This window comes from Prosopis cineraria, unplaced genomic scaffold (assembly GCF_029017545.1).
Source record: "Prosopis cineraria cultivar Desert tree isolate PC_DT_omini unplaced genomic scaffold, ASM2901754v1 PC7, whole genome shotgun sequence".
NCBI classification, from domain to species: domain Eukaryota; kingdom Viridiplantae; phylum Streptophyta; class Magnoliopsida; order Fabales; family Fabaceae; genus Prosopis; species Prosopis cineraria.
The window spans coordinates 29,086,899-29,104,712 of record NW_026555338.1 but is presented as its reverse complement, the minus strand read 5'-3'; the positions used below and the strand labels follow the sequence as shown (position 1 = coordinate 29,104,712).

The window sequence follows — 17,814 nt, the reverse complement described above, 5'->3', positions numbered from 1 at the left end:
AGATCAACTTAGAGAAGGAAAAATAATTTCTTATGTTTACATATTATTCGGATAATAAATAACTATTAATGACTACTGAGTGCCTGAGTTGATACAAAATTTACAAATTGTATATCTATTGAGTTTTCTTAAAATTAGAACCTGCTATGAGGATATTTTAAATTTTAAATTTAAATTTAAATATTATCAAAATATTTTTAAAAAGTATAAATGCGAGAAACAGGTGTGAACGCTGGGACCCACAGGTCCTCGTTCAGTCCTCCTCCCAAAAATCTGAACTGTTGAAAGGCTCCTACTCATCATCGAAGAGTATAAATAGCCTCCGCAGAAACACCGGGGGAGAGAGAAAGGTTGAAAACACGGAATCAGGAATTGCCCACAATAAAAAAAAGCAAAGGTTTTCTCTCGTTTCACATATTTTCTCCGGTGGAGAACCTCGGAGATCCGGTGCTCTCGGATCTTTCTTCATTCGTCTTTGCATTTTTTTTGCTCTCTCCGGGCGTATCACGTATCCGAGGCAATCCAATTTTGTTTTCCCTTTTAACTCATTTGGGGTTTCCTTCTCCCCAGATTTCAACTCCTTCTCCCTCATTTTCTTACTTTCTGTGGTTGAATCTGGGAGAAGGAAAACCCTTACGGGTTATTGAATGCGTCGCCGGATTGGAAATTTGGAGTGTATGTTCTTTTAGCTAGATAACATGAGTGTGATCTCTCGGAATATTTGGCCTGTGTGCGGAAGCTTGTGCTTCTTCTGCCCTGCTTTGCGCGAGAGATCAAGACACCCCATTAAGCGTTATAAGAAGTTGCTTGCTGATATATTCCCTCGCTCTCAGGTCATACCGTCTTTCACTTTTCTAGAAATGCCTGCACCAAACGTCTTTCTAGAAATGCTTTGCGCGAGGAATTAATGTCATTATTCTTAATTATTTTGGAAAAAAACTGCCAGTACGCCTTTTTCTTCTTCCTTTTTTTTTGGTTCTGGCGCCAATACCTTCAAACCCTCTTAACTTCTGAAATAATGGAAGTTGTCTGGTTAATTTGTCATCCTAGGACATTAAGACTTTTGGGATATACTGTCGTGTTGTTGTTGTTGTACGGCTGTGTGCATTTTATTTCTTCCCAAAGTTTTTCTGAATGTTTTAATTATACTTGTCTACTTTCAGAATAATGTAGAAATGGCTTGTGGCAAGGAAAATCATGTAAAGTGAAATTTCTGGTAACGAAAAATGAATACCTGGTTTTAACAACGGGTAAAAGGTTAGGGAGCAAATGGCTGAATTTTAAAGTTAAAGGAGCTTATTATTATTAATTTTTTAAGGGTCGTCTTAGATGTTCATTAATGATAGGACTGTTCTTTATAGAAGCCCATTGGAACTGTGGCAAAAAGAAGTTTTCATTCTTCTCTCTTGCCACCTGGGTCAAAAATGTAATGTTGGGTTCTTTCTAATGATTTTTTGCTCGTTTATTTGTTTTATTTTCTTAAAATAATTTACTTTTTACTGTGTTATCTTAGAGCAAATCATTGTATTTGGCTTGTATTGTCATTTGATCGCATTTAGAGAAACCTGATTGTTTAAATTTTTATCTTGCTAAGTTTTATTTTCAAGAACCATCAATTCATATCTGTAGGAAGAAGAACCAAATGATCGTATGATTGGCAAGCTATGTGAATATGCCTCCAGAAATCCTCTCCGTGTTCCAAAGGTACATGAATTTTTAATTGGACTTAAGTTATGATATGTGACAGCTGATACCTCTTATGGAATTATTCATGCATGAAAGTTCCTTGTTAGGACTTCTGTCATTCACATTTTAGCAACATCAGCGTTCATTTTCCTATTCTTTTCTTCACTGAGGCAGAAATTAAGCCAGTAGAAATCAAAGATGGTGGTTCAAGTGAAATTGACCCCTAACATTGATTGAAAAATATGTATTCTAAAATCTGGGTCATAATGTCTTCTTGTAACACTTAATTATTATGGGAATTTAATGGCAATGGAGTATATTATTAGCTCTTATGGTATCAAATATCGTCTCATAGTTGCAATAGTTGGTTATGTGCCAGCACTAATAACGCATGTAGTTATTGTTGCAAATACTAATAGAAATATGATTTCTTAATTTATTGCAGATAACTACCTACCTTGAACAAAGGTGTTATAAGGAATTGAGAAACGAGAACATCCATTATGTAAAAGTTATCATCTGTATCTACAGGAGGTTGTTGGTTTCTTGTAAGGAGCAAATGTGAGTTACCTTTCACACTGTTTCATTCTGCTAATACAGTGAAATTACTTACCTTGTACACTAAAAGGAAAAGTTTCCAAATTGGCATAAATGAGGTAACATCTTTAAATCACAGCCTAATATTCTGTCTGTTTGTCTGTCTGCATTATAATTTTAAACATGTCTGTTGTGAGTATGCTGTATATTTGGAATCCATTTAATGTATTGAATGGTCAATGTTCATGAAATTGCTTTATTCTTTCCTCCAGTGTTTATGGCAATGTCAGTAGTATCTGGATCAGAATTCTATTGTTAAAGCCTTAATGCAACTCCCTTGTGGTGATGCTTTAATGTAGAAGTTCTGATTTGTCAGGGTTTATGAAGGACTCTTTGATTGAGCTGTATTGCTTAGCCTTGTCTGTTGGGAATGTCTATAACTAATATAATATATAAGGTATTATGATAATGTTGTGCAGGAGTTTATATTCTTCAGAAGGCATCATATAAATTCACAAAGATAATCACACTAGATCTTATACCATATGACAACATATCTGTAGATGTTAATTATGGTTTTGCTTGCTAGTCATAGTTGCTTGGACGGAGAAAGCTGCATAATTATTTACACTATTCAACTACTCTCTTAAGAGAGGAAAACACCCAATGCTGGGATCAAAGTGACTCAATTATTCCATAGTTTCAGATATTCATGGCACTAGAATTAGTTAATATGACACAATATCGTCAAGTCTTACAAATGAGAATAGCTTAGATCAATTTATAGGAAGCCCAAAACACAATAACTTAAAGTAAAAGAAATCACAATAAAGGAAACAAATTATTATAAAAGAAAGCCTAATAAAGGAAAAAAAAAAATTACTAAAAATGTTTAAATCTTTCCAAATTTTCCATCAAAAAGTCACATTTTTTAGCCTCAGATGATAATAAAGATAAGTATATAAAAGCTTTCATAGCTACTACTCTGGGAAGCTAGGAAATAATTTGCTTGGGCATGGAAGGCTTTCATTGCTTTGGAGGTTGAAGCTTTCCTTGAAAATGCATCCATCTGAAAATATGTTGTTGAAGGAAATAAAAGAAACTGATTTTTTCATTTTCTTAAGGAACTTCATGCATATTAAATCTATATATGAATTTATGGGGAGCATAATATTATGGCAGGCCATTGTTTGCTAGTAGCTTGCTTGGCATCATACAAATTCTTCTTGATCAAACACGGCATAATGAAGTGCAAACTTTAGGGTGCCAAACTCTCTTTGACTTTGTGAACAATCAGGTGGGGTTTATATCTGTTGGATTTTTATTTTGGATATTGATTTTTGTTTATTTTTTGATGTTTATGATATGATACTGTAAGTTATTTTCTGTGCAAGTGCTGATTTTCTGGCATCTTTTATTTTGCAGAGAGATGGTACCTACATGTTCAATCTAGATGGATTAATTTCCAAAATTTGCCTTCTAGCTCAAGAAACGGGTGATGAAGAAAAAGTGCAACATCTGCGTGCTTCTGGCATACAGGCTCTCTCATCAATGGTAAGTCAAATGGTTCCACTGTCATATATGTTAACTGTTTTATGTTATGCTCTTTCCATGTTAAGAAATCTTTTGACATGCTTTACAACATGAAGTTATTAAGATGCTACATGGAACTGCGTGAACAATATTGAAGTAAAATGATTAGTCTTTGCACATGGTATTGGCTGGCACTTTTATTAAATTGTTTTGTTGCTTTCAATTTCGTTGAATCATTTGGGGTAGCATATTACGTACAATGGTGGTTAGGATCAGATTAGATACACCTTAAGCTTGAAATAAAACCAAGTACGTTGAATGTCATTATTTATATAGAAAGAAGTCTTTAGGAACTTGTTCTTTTAAAGACATTAATGTTGGATCTCTTTGAGATTTTAGACACTAGAGGAAGCCCAATACGGCTAGCTTGTTAAAAAGCTTCATAAATGATGCTTCTAATTTTTATACGGAAAACATCTTTAACTTGAAAAAAACTAAAGATGGCCTGATAATAAATGAAAAGGGGAAGCATAAGAAGCAAATATGAAAGTAAATGAGTTAATTAAATGAATAGGGAATTATGCAGGTTCATAACCAGTGTATGACTTCATAGAAATTCTCACTGAAGCATGAAAAAGAATCCATTTGAAGGACTCAGATAATTTCAGCCAGGCTATCTTTAGAAGTCTTTAAGTGTTTTGATCATGGTTTATTCATGTTGTTCCAGAATGCTTCCTCACGATTATATCTTTAATAAAAGACACTTGCCTACTCATGAAATTATGAATTGGTAAATGAATAAAATTAAGGTGTTAATCTGTCTTTTTATAAGCCAAGTTTAACTCTCACATTGAGGGCTTATCTGAGTAAACTGGTTGATCAGTAATTATTTCTTGGCACAGGTTTGGTTCATGGGCGAATTTTCACATATTTCAGCTGAATTTGACAATGTAAGCATTATATGTCACTTATTTTAAGTTAATCATGCTTATTTGTTTAGAATTTGCTAGATGGACATTTGTACATTGTTTAAGTACTCCTCAAATACATCTAAGGTACTTTTTTTCAAATTGGAACTAAATCTTTCATAAGTAATGCAAGAAGAATTCTTTGTTCATTTCTGATTAGGTGAATTATATATTTTTGATTTTTCAAATATCACACTCCTTGAATGTTCAGCATGAATGTTCAGTTCCTGCGGTGGTGGGTTTTGGAGTAAAAAACCTATTTTCAAGTGACCATTAATGTTTTATCCTTCCGCATACAGAATCTCTTTTACATCTTCATTCTTCTTTTTAACACAGGTTGTTTCAGTGGTGTTGGAAAATTATGGAGATGTTGAGAAAGATTCTAAAACTATGCAATTAATGAGGATTACTTCTTGGAGAATGGTGGTGAATGAGAAAGGACAAGTTAATGTGCCTGTGTAATTATCATTCTCATGTTGGTGGTTTATCTTCTGATTTACAGATTAATCCCTTTGAGCTGTTTATAACATTTTCTTCATTTTATTATCTGCAGGGAAGATGTTGTGAGCCCAGGGTTTTGGTCAAGGGCTTGCCTACATAATATGGCAAAGTTAGCCAAAGAGGCTACAACTGTACGGCGTGTTTTGGAATCCTTGTTCCGCTATTTTGATAGTGCTAATCTCTGGTCTCCGCAACATGGGCTTGCTCTTCCAGTGTTGCGGGAAATGCAGTTAATAATTGAAAACTTAGGTATTTATTTTCTTCAGTGCTCTAAGTCTTGATAGATTCTAGACTAGTTTTGCCTGTTGATTTTTTTTTTTTGGGGTACGGTTTATAGTTAAATTCAATGTAATTTGCAGGGCAGAATACGCACTTTCTATTGTCAATTTTAGTCAAGCACCTTGATCACAAGAATGTCTTAAAAGACCCTAATATGCAACTCGACATTGTTGATGTTATCACCCAGCTTGCTAAACAGACAAAGGTTCAGCAATCTGTGGCTATAATTGGTGCATTGAGTGATATGATGAGACACCTAAGGAAGAGCATACATTGCTCTCTTGACGATTCAAACCTTGGGGCTGAAGTTATCCAATGGAACCAGAAATACCGACAAGCAGTTGATGAATGCCTGGCGCAGTTATCACTCAAGGTCACATTATGTTTTACACTTTCCAAAACTTTAATTAATTGCATGAGAAACCAAAGAGGCATACGTGTGTCTGTTTATATATGTAGTTGAGCTTTGGATGTATATTTCCTATAATCTTTTTTTTTTTTTTTTTTGTGGTCATGGGATGTATTGTTATGCAGATTGGAGATGCAGGTCCTGTTCTTGATATGATGGCTGTGTTGTTGGAAAACATGTCTAACATTACAGTTATGGCCAGAACATTGATTTCTGCAGTTTACAGAACTGCTCAAATAGCAGCTTCAATACCAAATCTGTCATACCAGAACAAGGCAAGAATCCCTTAATCTCTTTAAGCTTTCTCCTAATTTTTGGATATAATTGAATAATTTATCCTTGCTTCTTTCTCACTTTTCTTCAACTCTTGATTTCTCTTTTCTATTTATTTTCAAACTCGACTCTCGGACCTCTCCAGGCATTTCCTGAGGCATTATTTCATCAGTTACTCCTAGCAATGGTCCACCCAGACCATGAAACCAGGGTTGGGGCACACCGCATATTTTCTGTCGTTCTTGTGCCATCATCAGTTTGTCCTCAACCTTCTTCTCTAGTCCCCTTCTCAGCAAAGGCAGCTAATGTTCCAAGGACACTATCCAGAAATGTATCTGTGTTTTCTTCTTCTGCTGCACTATTTCAGAAAATGGATAGGAAGAAACCAGTTTTTCCAGAAGATAGCCATAACAGAACCACAGTTGATGAGGCTGCAAAGACGGATGATAACTCCATTATGAACAGGTTGAAATCAACTTATAGTCGGACTCAAAGTAAAAGAAGGCCTAGTAGTGAATCTATAGATAAGGACAAGATCAGTAGTCCTTCCATGATGAACAGATTGAAGTCAACTTACAGTAGAGTTGCTAGTGTCAAGAAGCCCCAACTAACTGCTTCTGGTGAAGAAACTGCAACAAACATTTCTGATAATCCAATGGTGATAATTTTTCATCCTACTGTAATAGTTATAAATAATATCAATAAATATCACCTGATATCGACAATGTTCTTTTTACTACAATGTGGCAGGCATTACCCCTAAGGCTGAGTAGTCACCAGATTACCCTTTTGCTGTCCTCTATCTGGGCACAGTCCCTCTCTCCTCTGAATGTGCCTGAAAATTTTCAAGCAATTGCCCATACTTACAGCCTTGTCTTGCTAGTTTCTCGGACCAAGGTATTCAAATAAGTTTTTCATTAATATAAATACACTGGGATCAAATTTTCATCAAAATTTCCTGTTATAGGAAATTCTTAATCAGAATTACGTTGATAAAATATACTATTAATTCTAAAAGTAATCATCATCATTGTAAATAGTAATATTGTAATTCATAAGTTCACCTTATTGTACTTCTAATGCTTCTGAACTACAGTTTTTAGAGTTTGATTAATGAATTATAATTATTCTTAATAATATAAGATCCTAAAATGATTATTGAACAGAATCTGTTTGTTGATTTTTCCTACCAGCATTATTGTGCTGGCATTCACTCATAAGCATGAAAGTAGTAGTTCATTTTACTCTTTATTTTATCTGCTGCCACTAGTTAGTGCATTTTCCCGTGTTGTTACAGTGGCATTCATTTTCAGCATGACAGTTCATCACTAAGATAGAGATTGCATCTTTGTGCAAATTGTGTTAAAATAACAATACCATCTAAAGCAATAGAGGTCGTTTGATAATATAACAATATGTTTTCTCTTCTATTTATTCTAATTTATATTTTCATTTTCCTTGGTTAAATGATTGAGGATCTCAATATTTTTTTAATATTTTCATTATATCTTTTTTTGTAGAAAAACAAAGAATAATACTATAGGGAACTTAACTTAGCCAAGAACCTCGTGTGTATATTTATGGCTATAACTTAGGCTAAGTATAAATGGAAATGGTATAACCGTACAAGTCTGAACCCACTAATCCTTATAGGACCCAGTTTAACTTAGCTGTCACACTTACCATTCTAAGAATTTGTTCTCAACTTGAAGGCTACTCAAACAGCTTGGTATAAGAAAAATCTAATTTGAAGTGTAATAAAATCTTATTCAAACTTGAAACCATAAAAACCTAGACGGATCACCCCCACTTGCTTGCTCAAACAAAATATTGTGACCCAAAAGGTTGTCTAACTGTAATTGCTATTGCAATCCATGATTTCTAGCAGCTGATTGTTATTACGAGTGGTTATTAAGTCTTTGGTCATGATATAATTTTTCTCAGGCGTTGGATCTTTTTTCAATCGTAAGTTCTTATTTTATTGAGTTGTTGTTAACTTTTGTTCAGCCTGATCTTTTGCGAATTTGTTCAAGTGCAGAACTCCTCTAATGAGGCTCTGATTCAAAGTTTCCAGCTGGCTTTCACCTTGAGGAGCATTTCTCTTGCAGAAAAGGGTAGAACCTTTAAGTCCTATATAGTTTATCAAATACGATGATCAGTAAGAGTAGTTTATGATATTGTTGGATGCCATATGAAGCCAAATTCCATGATTTCTTTTTTTTTTTTTGGGTCACCAAGTAATGCATTTGAAGTGACGTTCTGCTTGACAATGCCCTGGATTTTCCTAGCTGAACTAGTACCAGGAACTCTCAGTGTGTTTCTCACATGTTTTAATGTTATATTTCAAACTAAATCTTTAATACAAAGGAACTTTATCAGAAAAATCGAAATGTATGCTTTTTTAAGTTATTATGAAGGTAAAGTTACATAGGCTAAGAATGGAAGCTAATCTCTGCCAAAAACTATCTCCTATTGTTCACTTTATTGCAAGAAAAACTTGTTTTTCTCCTTAATGATGGTTATCTAATGTTACTTTCTTTCTTTTTCGGACTTTGTTCAAGGTCATAAGAGGATTGGAATTCAAAAGCCTTGAACATTTTGTCAGAACTCATGCAATGTCATTCCTTTGATTTAAAATGATTCAACAGAAAATAATGAACATTGAGGAGTCAAAACTCAGTGAATTGTTTCTTGGTCATAATTTGGAACCTAATGGTCAGTTAATGTTGAAAAATCTAATACTGTTATTGATGTAAATTGCTATGGTACAATAACAATTTTGATTTCCCATGATGGATTAACCTAAAGACAGACCCATTCTATATGGCCCACCATGAAGAGTCAATGTCTTGGTGGCTATATTCTGCTGTGTTCATGATGGGTACCAAAGTAGGATGAGAAACCTTATCCCAAAAGCTAGTTGTTGAGGTGGAAAAACCAACCTATTTAAATACCCCATTAAACATGTCATACTACTCAATGTGGGACTTGGTATCTCATACTACCAAGTCTTTATCAATTAGCCCCTATGAAAAGCCAATGTCCCTGTGGCTACACTCTATGGCACTTAATTCGGCTTCCTGCTTGTTAGAACATTCCATAGGTGGCCCTCTCCCAAACCATTAACAATCAGGCTTTGATACCAATTAATTAGTACCTAAGTAGGATGGAGAATCCTATCCTAAAAACTAGCTATTGAGGTAGGAGAACCAACCTACTTAAATACTTCATTGAGCATCCTATACTACTCAATGTGAGACTTGGTATCCCATACTGCTACATCTTCATCATCTCACAAGGTGACACTTGATTTGACTTCCTTGCCTATTAAAATCTCCATCTATTAGAACCCTCTATTGGTAGTCTTTTTTAGAATTGTCAACCATTAGTTTTGATACCAATTGATGGATTCTTAACTGGGATGAGAAATCTTCCACACAAGGTGACACTTGACCTACTTCCTTGCCCCTATTAAAATCTCTACCTATCAGAACCCTCAATAAGTAGTCCTTTTTGGAACTGTCAACCATTACTCCATTAGCTTTGATGATGGTTACTTAAGTGGGATCAGGAATATTCCTCACAAGGTGCTGATTTCCTTGCCAATTAAAATCTCCACCCGTTAGAACCTTCCATAGGTAGCCCTTCTTGGAAGCCATTAGCTTTGATACCTGATAATGGTTACTTAAGTGGAATAAAAAATCTTCCTCCAAAATCTAGATATTGAGATAAGAGAACCAGCCAACTTAAATAATTCAGTGAGTGCCCTCTACTACTTAATGCAGGACTTGGACGTCTCATACTATCTTAGTCTCCATCACATTCTCAATTAGTAGAACTGGAAATTCTGTAACAAAGCTATGTACCAATTTGCTTAATGTTGTATAGCATTGTGAAACTGTTAAGCTTACAACTTCAAGCAACAAGTTCTTATTTTTTCAGTTCAGCTGCCGCCGTCACACCGCAGATCTATCTTCACATTGGCGACATCCATGATTGTTTTCATAGCCAAGGCCTACAATGTGCTCTCTCTCATTCCTATTGTTAAAATGGCACTTTCAAATGAAACAGTATGTGAATCACATCTTTGATTCAACTTTTTTTGATAATTTATGTTATTAGAATTTTTTTTTCCCAGACGTTGCTCATAACTTTTTGGTTGTGATGTAGTGATTGTGCATCTTATTTACACAATTGAATACACTCGCAAACATTTCTATGGGTCTTCCATGGAGTTAAATTATTAATTTATCCCTTCTTGGTATTTTCATGCTTGTTTCAGGTTGATCCATTTCTGCAAATTTTTGACGACAGCAAATTGCAAGTTGTTATGGATACAATAAGGCATCCTAGTAAACCATATGGATCGAAGGAGGATAATGTAGATGCTTTAGAGTCACTTTCAGCAATAAAATTGACAGAGAGCCAGTCTAAAGAATCAGTTGCAACCATGATAGTTCAGAATGTGGAAAAATCAGCAGATGTAACGACTTGTTGCTATGTCACGCACTAATATGTTGGTATATGGTGCTAACTTTTTAGTTCTTTGTGCAACAGGAGCCATCTGATCTAAGAGAACAGATGATTCGTAGTTTTTCACCTGATAATACATGTCCAATGGGATCTCAGTCATCCATGGCATCACCAGGAAGTATCTACCATTCTGGATTGAAAGATGAAAAATCATCCGATGTGGTAACGTGCATGGATTTTCTCTCTTTATTTTAAAGATTATTTTCATCTAATATTAACCTTCACATTAAACAATGGCAACCCACAGGTTGATATACCATTATTTACACTTGATGATGACGCCTCAGCCCGTGAATTGGAAAGCAAAGCTGGCGCTGTTATGCAGCAGCCTTCTGAAAGTCCCAGCCTGCTTAGCGTTGATGACATTTTGGGTTCAGTAAGTTTTTGTGTTCCGATAAATACAAACACTAGGCATGCTTCTATTTGTACCAATATCTTGTATAGTTTTGATGAAGATGAATTTTGTATAAGATACAGACAAGTACAATATTTCCTGCAATGAAAACGATGCCCCAAGGGTAATTTCTCTACTTCAAGTACAAGAAAAATCTTACAAGCCAAAAGCTTATAGCTTTTAGTGAATAGAAGGGTGTATATTGAACTCCCTCCCACTCATTTCCTCCTAATATTATATAATCCAAATAAATAATTTGTAGGTTTACTGATTCACTTTTGTTCTAAAACCAAAGTGATGTATGCTGTGAAAAATGATAATATATGCAGGTTATGGAAACAACAAATCAAGTTGGAAGGGTGTCAGTTTCACTTCCCTTTGACAAGCCTTATAAAGAAATGGCTCTACATTGCGAGGCCCTTCTCATGGGAAAGCAGCAGATGATGTCCACTTTCATGTTTCCTCTGCCAGTGCAAGGAAATCCATTGACGATTTCTGCTGAAGATTACAACAAGCGGGCGGAGGAGGTGCAACAAAGTCTTCCTATGGTACTCTTGCTTTCTTTAGTTTTGAAATTGAAAATAAAGCATATTTACTTCATGTTATTTGCATTGGCCCAAATTTAGTTTTGCTATATACAGGTTAATGCATGCCATCCAATCTTCCTTTAGGTTATTTAATTCCCACATAATCACATGCGGTATTTTCTGTCCTTATGTGAACAAAAATAGAAGTGAATGTTAAGACAAAGAACAATTTCATTGTTGGAAATATGTTTCACTTATACAATTTCATAGTGTTCTAACAAATGACAGTGTCCAGCCTAATGCCCTTCACTTGATTTCTTTAACATAATATGTAGGAAAGTACCACAATATGATTAATTGATAACCAAAAGATTTTAGGCCAAAAAAGTGGAGATTCCAATTACCTACTGCATATAGATATGATCACATGATAACTCAACACTCACCTATTTATCCAATTTTATCAAAATAAGGCGACAAGGTTATCTTATTTTCACGCCATCTGAACTGCAGACAGGAAATCCGTTCCTGGATCCAAGCTTTGCCACTATGTCTGGCACGACACCAACTCCAATGCTTTGTGCAACAGCATACCAGTACCAAGCCTTTCAACTACCAGCATCAAGCCCATATGATAACTTCTTGAAGGCTGCTGGTTGTTGATTTCTGATGATAAAGCTGGTCATAGTCTGATAGTTGTGCTTATATACTGGAGAATAATTCTCATTAGCTCATCTGAATGGTTGACTAATTTCTTTTTCTCGAGCTCAAATTGACACCAGGCATTACAGTTAAGAGTTGGCGATTGGTTGGTGTGTTGGCGACCTTGATCAATCAGATTGTACTGAATCATAATTCTTCTTCAATCATTTGCTTCCGGCAAGGAGGTTTATCTTTTATTAACTTCCTTGCTCATTATCCAGAGCTGTTTATATGTGCATAGCCTACCCCCCACATTGATGGGTGTATATGTCTTTCCCCCCCTTCCTTTTCCCTCTTGTCTCTCTTGCCACTTGAAAGTGAGAATTTTGTAAAGATAATTCTTCTAGAATGAAATTATAATTAGAAGATTTTGACATTCATAATTGATTAGAACTGTAATATAATGCTGAGGTTAATCCATCTCATGAATGAGCATTCATCATTTTAAGAATTATACAGCTCGACTCCTCCTAAAGGATAAAAAAGGGACTATAATGACTATTAAAAACTCTGACAATGACTTTAAAGATCAAATACTCAAGAACCACCAAATTGACTAAAATAACTGAATGTCAAATGGGAGTTTATTAGCAAAATACAGAGAAAGTGGAAGGTGGCCGCCAGCAAGCAGCAACAACATTCTCCAAGTAATTAATGCACTTGCGAGAGGTAAAGACTGCAAGAAACAATGAAAATAAAGAAGGCGATGTTACAATGAAGGGCTTTTGATGAAAGATATGAAGAATTTGAGCTATTAATTAACTTACAGTGAAGCAATTAGTGGTCACAAAAGTAGGAGACTTTGAGAGAACGTTATTTTCGGACAGATAATCCCAAACCATGTGCCTAGCGCTGCACGGAAGATTTAAAAACGTGAGAAAAGGGGACCAAAAAAAGAAAAAAACTTGTGAGAAAAACAGCAATGAATCTAATACCATCATTTTTGTTTCAACTGAAGGACACCAATTCTGTATGAGTTGAATATGAACTTATAAAGAAGTGAACCATAGGCCATGGCGACCTCCAATCATCGTCCCTTCACCAACATTTCCTATCTCTGATGTCCAATTACACAAACTTCAAAATCCATATATTGTAATGATGTGAGATTCTCTACTGATTCTCTACTAGGCAATCTTCCATAGTCAACACATTGATTTCAATTCATTTGATGTAGCTTCTTGAAGTTAGAAAATTCAAGTGAATCTTCATAATTGTAATTTTTTGTTTCTGCTTCCTTCTACATCGCTTTGCCTTTAACACGTCTTGAATTTATGCTCGTCTTTGTCATTCCTAAGGAGAAACATTTTTCATCAACAGCACGAGATAATCAATTAATGTAAGATCAAATGCAATTGTTCTCTTGCAGATGCCTAGCCCAAGTATTTGAAAACTTTCCTTACTGGTTTGAACTAATATACAAGAAAACAATACGAGAATTGATTACAAGTGAAACAGTTTCTAAAGAAAGAAAAAAAAAACGAAAAAAAAAAGAAAAAACCCCCAATTCAAACCACAGCTTTGAAGTAGATCCTAATGCACCAGAACAATCCATTTTACTTCCACAATTTGATAGTGAAAATATAATCTGGTCCTTATGAACAAATTACACATGATTAGAAAGTCGCCTCCAACAAGAACAAGCAGAACTGGCAGCATCTTCTCTTGAAGACGTAACATAGAAACATCACACCAAAAAAACAGATAGAGACATCAGGACAAGGAAAAAAGTAAATGCAATTCAAGAAAATTACGTTGAACTACTACCCACGAAGAGAACAAAAAAGTTGTAGATAAAATACCTTGATAAACTTCTAATGGAAGATAGAGGAACCAATTCTTTAATCATCTTAAATAAAAACCATTGGGTTGTAAGCAATTCCCGGCCAATTCATCCTCTCTAATTGGCGTCCATATCATTCTGTCAAAGCATAGCAGCCACCGAGAGTCAGTTCGTGTAATGATGTCAAACTCCCTATTGAATTTGGAAGTGATACCAAAGCATCGCAATCTATAAGTGCAAGTTTCTGCAATGATGATAGACTCCCTATTGAATCAGGGAGTGATGCCAAAGCAGAGCAACCTTTGAGTGTAAGTTCTCGCAATGAAGATAGACTACCAATTGAACCTGGAAGTGATACCAAAGCAGAGCAAACTTCGAGTGTAAGTTCTTGCAATGATGACAGACTTTTTATTGAATCTTGAAGTAATGCCAAAGCAGAGCAACCACGAACATCTAGCATTTGCAGTGAGGTGAGATTCCGTATCCAATCTGGTAGCCATTTGCCGCAAAATCTATTTATACGCAATGCTTTGATTGTTTGAGGAGGCTCTAAAGCTTCTAAAATTATCCCATCTTTGTCATGCATATCTTCTTCTGTATAATCATTTCGGCTTTCGGACCACCACAATAGACATAATCCTTGAAGACATGGCATGCCATCCAGTACTTCACATATTCAACCTCTTTCGTATTACTCCGCTGCCTTTCTAAGTTTTCGATTGTTATTTGCCCCCTCAAGCCATTGAGATCATGTACCTCACTTATCCGGGCACCACCGCTCTTTTTGTCCACCACGAATGTTGTTAGTGTTTGAAGATTAGTCAAACATCCTAAACCACATGGCATATATTGCAACTTATCACAACCAAGCAATTCAATATGTCTCAGACTAACCATCTTCTTAATATCTCTTTGCAATTCATTTAAAATCAAACACCAATTAAGTTTTAGTGTCCGCAAGTTATGTAACTCAGTAATTTCCTGCGGAAGCTTCTCAAGACTTTCGTTATCTGATAAATCAAGATATCTTACATGCTTTAATTCTCCAATAAACTTTGGAATTTTTGCATCTCCATTATTGTTTAGAGCCAATACACGCAACTTCGGAAACAATATTGTAGACTCACAAATTGAAGCATGCAAAGAATCACATGGGATTATTACCATCCACCCTACAACCGACATAACTGTTCTTATTTTGTTAGTCTTGACATTATTGATTAAAAATTTCCATTCCCCGTCAAAATGGCTTGACACATGACGTATCCTTGCACCAAAGTTTTCTTCTCCTACTCTTTCACTTGTGAAAATGCAACACTCATTTTTGGTGATTGACCATGCTAGATCATGTATGAGGTCATGCATCTTGCACGACTCTATGTCACCATGGCCATCTAGCCTCACATCTTGAAACAAGCACCTTGACAATAACTCCTTGAAGTACTCGTCACCAACATCTTCCATGCATCTATTTCTATCCAAAGGTCGAATAAATCTTTCAGCTATCCATACTTGAATAAGTGTTCTTCTCTCAATCTCATAATCCTTGGGAAATAGAGAACAAAATGCAAAGCAATTTTTCAAATGGGAGGGAAGGTGATCATAACTAGTTTAAGAATAGACAGGATATTTTTCTCCAGTTTTAAATCTATCTCTGCAAGCTCGTTATCCCTAAAATATGACCATTCACTCACTCACAACTTTGTAGTGAACAAGAGGCTACCAACAGTTCTTATGGCAAGTGGAACTTCTGCACATTTTCTCACAATGTCCCTACCAACTCTTGATTATGTGGTTCTTTCCCCTCTCGAAAAGCCACTCTACGGAATAGCTCCCAAGAGTTTTTAAAATCCAAATCATCTAAGTAAAGAGGTACAAGTGTGCCCATTATTTGTGCCACTTTTTTACCACGCGTGGTCACAATAATCATGCTTCCCTTTTTTCCTCCCATCAACAGGTTTTCTAATTCAAGCCATTTCTCACGGTCCTCATTCCAGACGTCCTCTAGCACAAGCAGAAAAAGTTCCCTATCAATCATCTCTTTTAAAGCCTTTGCGACTTTCTCCATGTCACCACATGTTTCATGTCCAATATGTTGATGGGGTTTGTGTGAGGAGAAAGTTATTGGGATTGATTCCTGGGCAGTATGTGATGAACTCATATCGTAATTAACAAGCGGAAGACAGACCCACACTGTCTGATGCTTTTATACTTTCGAGTCAGCATTGCAATTGGGATTGATTTCATTAGCAATCCCTCTATTTATTCCTTGTTAATGCGTTACAAGTAATCTCAATCACAAGTTTTTCACAGTATCCCCTAGCTTTTGTGTCTTTCTTGAACAAACAATGCGTTACAACTAACCTCAATCATAAGCCTTTCACTCCGTCTTTTAGGTCCATGCACTATTAATAGAGCATATTAAACTTGTGGCTTTCTTATCGATATGGCAAGTGATTGGAGAATTGGCTTATGAAGATTTTTTTAAGCAATGTTAAGAAAATCAATTTAGTCATTGAACTCATAAAAACGTTAGTTTAAGGCGTAACGTTGGATTGTGGCTCCAACTGCTATAATGATAAATTTAATGCTTTTAATTTCAAATTAAAAGATTAAGTACAAAATTAAAAATATCAGTAAAAGAAAACCATATTGAAGAAAAGGTTTACAAAAAGGAAAGTTTATGTTCCACCAAAAAAGAGACTTTGTGATCATGGATGTATATATTTTTAACTGAATCTCACCTCCTAATAAAGTAATTATTTGTTTTCAAATTAACATCATCTTTTCTTATCTACATTTATTTAATAGGGTGTTTTACTTTACAACATATATAAAGTGATTATTTATTAGGGGTATTTTGAAAAAAAAATAATAATATTTTAAACATTAAAAATATCTTACATTTTTTTAATATTTAACTTTTTTTAAAAAATACTTACATTTTTAAGCGGAGGAGTATATATGTAGTCATGTTAGAATTTTTGTCATGAATATTAACTATATAATTTTTTTAACTGTCAATCAAAAATCAAGTGCAACTATCACATGACAAGTTCAAATTGTTGAGTCCCACCATAAAAACCTAAAAAAAAGTTGCGATTATAACCTTGATCAATACGTACAGCTTTACGGTACCCCACAAAATGATGGGTGCATATGTCATTTTGTAAAGATCTCCCTCCTAGAAAGAAATTATAATTAGACAACTTAGAGATGCACCCATGGTTAGATCAGTAATATATATCATGTTGAGCTTAATCATCTCACGAATGAGCATTCAACATATTGAAAATTATGCAGATGAACCCCTCCGGAAGGACCAAAAAAATGGACTGCAATGACTTTAAAAACTCCGACAATGACTTTTGGCAAGAAACTAAAGAAAAAACTCTTACTTTAAGAGAATATTGAAATTCTTATTCCTGAAAAATTTCATGCGAAAACGATTCAGGCTAACAGGCAATGCATTTAAGTCCTTGCAGAGGTTATGGGAATTATAAGGAATGCTAAAGCTCATAATTAGCATTATGGAACTTTATTATGGGTATTCATAGAAGAGAAAGAGACTTTGGAAGAAGAAAGGGGTGACTTCCATTTCAACTTAAAAGATATTATTCTCAAGAACAACCAAATTGAGTAAAGAAACCGAATGTTAAATGGGAGTTTATCAGCAAAATACACAGATC

At 35.0% G+C, this 17,814-nt stretch overlaps 1 protein-coding gene, 1 long non-coding RNA gene and 1 pseudogene across 6 annotated transcripts; 1 reads left to right on the top strand and 2 right to left on the bottom strand.

The window, feature by feature from the left end:
• Positions 1–390: 390 nt before the first annotated feature.
• Positions 391–12,710, top strand: LOC129314877 (protein SEMI-ROLLED LEAF 2). The gene is made up of 19 exons (XM_054958364.1): positions 391–833; positions 1,630–1,704; positions 2,132–2,247; positions 3,406–3,520; positions 3,649–3,777; positions 4,659–4,706; positions 5,061–5,182; positions 5,278–5,474; positions 5,585–5,877; positions 6,039–6,188; positions 6,332–6,844; positions 6,937–7,083; positions 8,225–8,300; positions 10,129–10,256; positions 10,469–10,669; positions 10,744–10,881; positions 10,967–11,095; positions 11,443–11,661; positions 12,154–12,710. Exons 1-19 carry the CDS (start codon positions 699–701, stop codon positions 12,301–12,303), a joined length of 3,081 nt encoding a protein of 1,026 aa, XP_054814339.1. The 5' UTR covers positions 391–698; the 3' UTR covers positions 12,304–12,710.
• A 28-nt stretch (positions 12,711–12,738) lies between these two features.
• Positions 12,739–14,956, bottom strand: LOC129314878 (uncharacterized). 5 transcript variants are annotated; one of them, XR_008594309.1, is made up of 5 exons: positions 14,145–14,950; positions 13,953–14,006; positions 13,278–13,635; positions 13,110–13,194; positions 12,739–13,018 (listed from the first exon to the last, which is right to left on the bottom strand). It is a non-coding gene; the product is annotated as an uncharacterized LOC129314878 (long non-coding RNA). The 5 variants fall into 5 exon arrangements; XR_008594306.1 differs by having other exon boundaries at positions 13,278–14,006; positions 14,145–14,956; XR_008594308.1 differs by having other exon boundaries at positions 13,953–14,947.
• On the bottom strand, positions 14,956–16,286 carry LOC129316707 (putative disease resistance protein RGA3; annotated as a pseudogene).
• Between the last annotated feature and the right edge of the window lie 1,528 nt (positions 16,287–17,814).

Coding starts and splice junctions, on each gene's coding strand:
- LOC129314877 (XM_054958364.1), top strand. CDS start 699: ATGAGTGTGATCTCTCGGAATATTTGGCCTGTGTGCGGAAGCTTGTGC. Junction 834..1,629: donor ATATATTCCCTCGCTCTCAG/GTCATACCGTCT, acceptor TCATATCTGTAG/GAAGAAGAACCAAATGATCG. Junction 3,778..4,658: donor TACAGGCTCTCTCATCAATG/GTAAGTCAAATG, acceptor TTCTTGGCACAG/GTTTGGTTCATGGGCGAATT.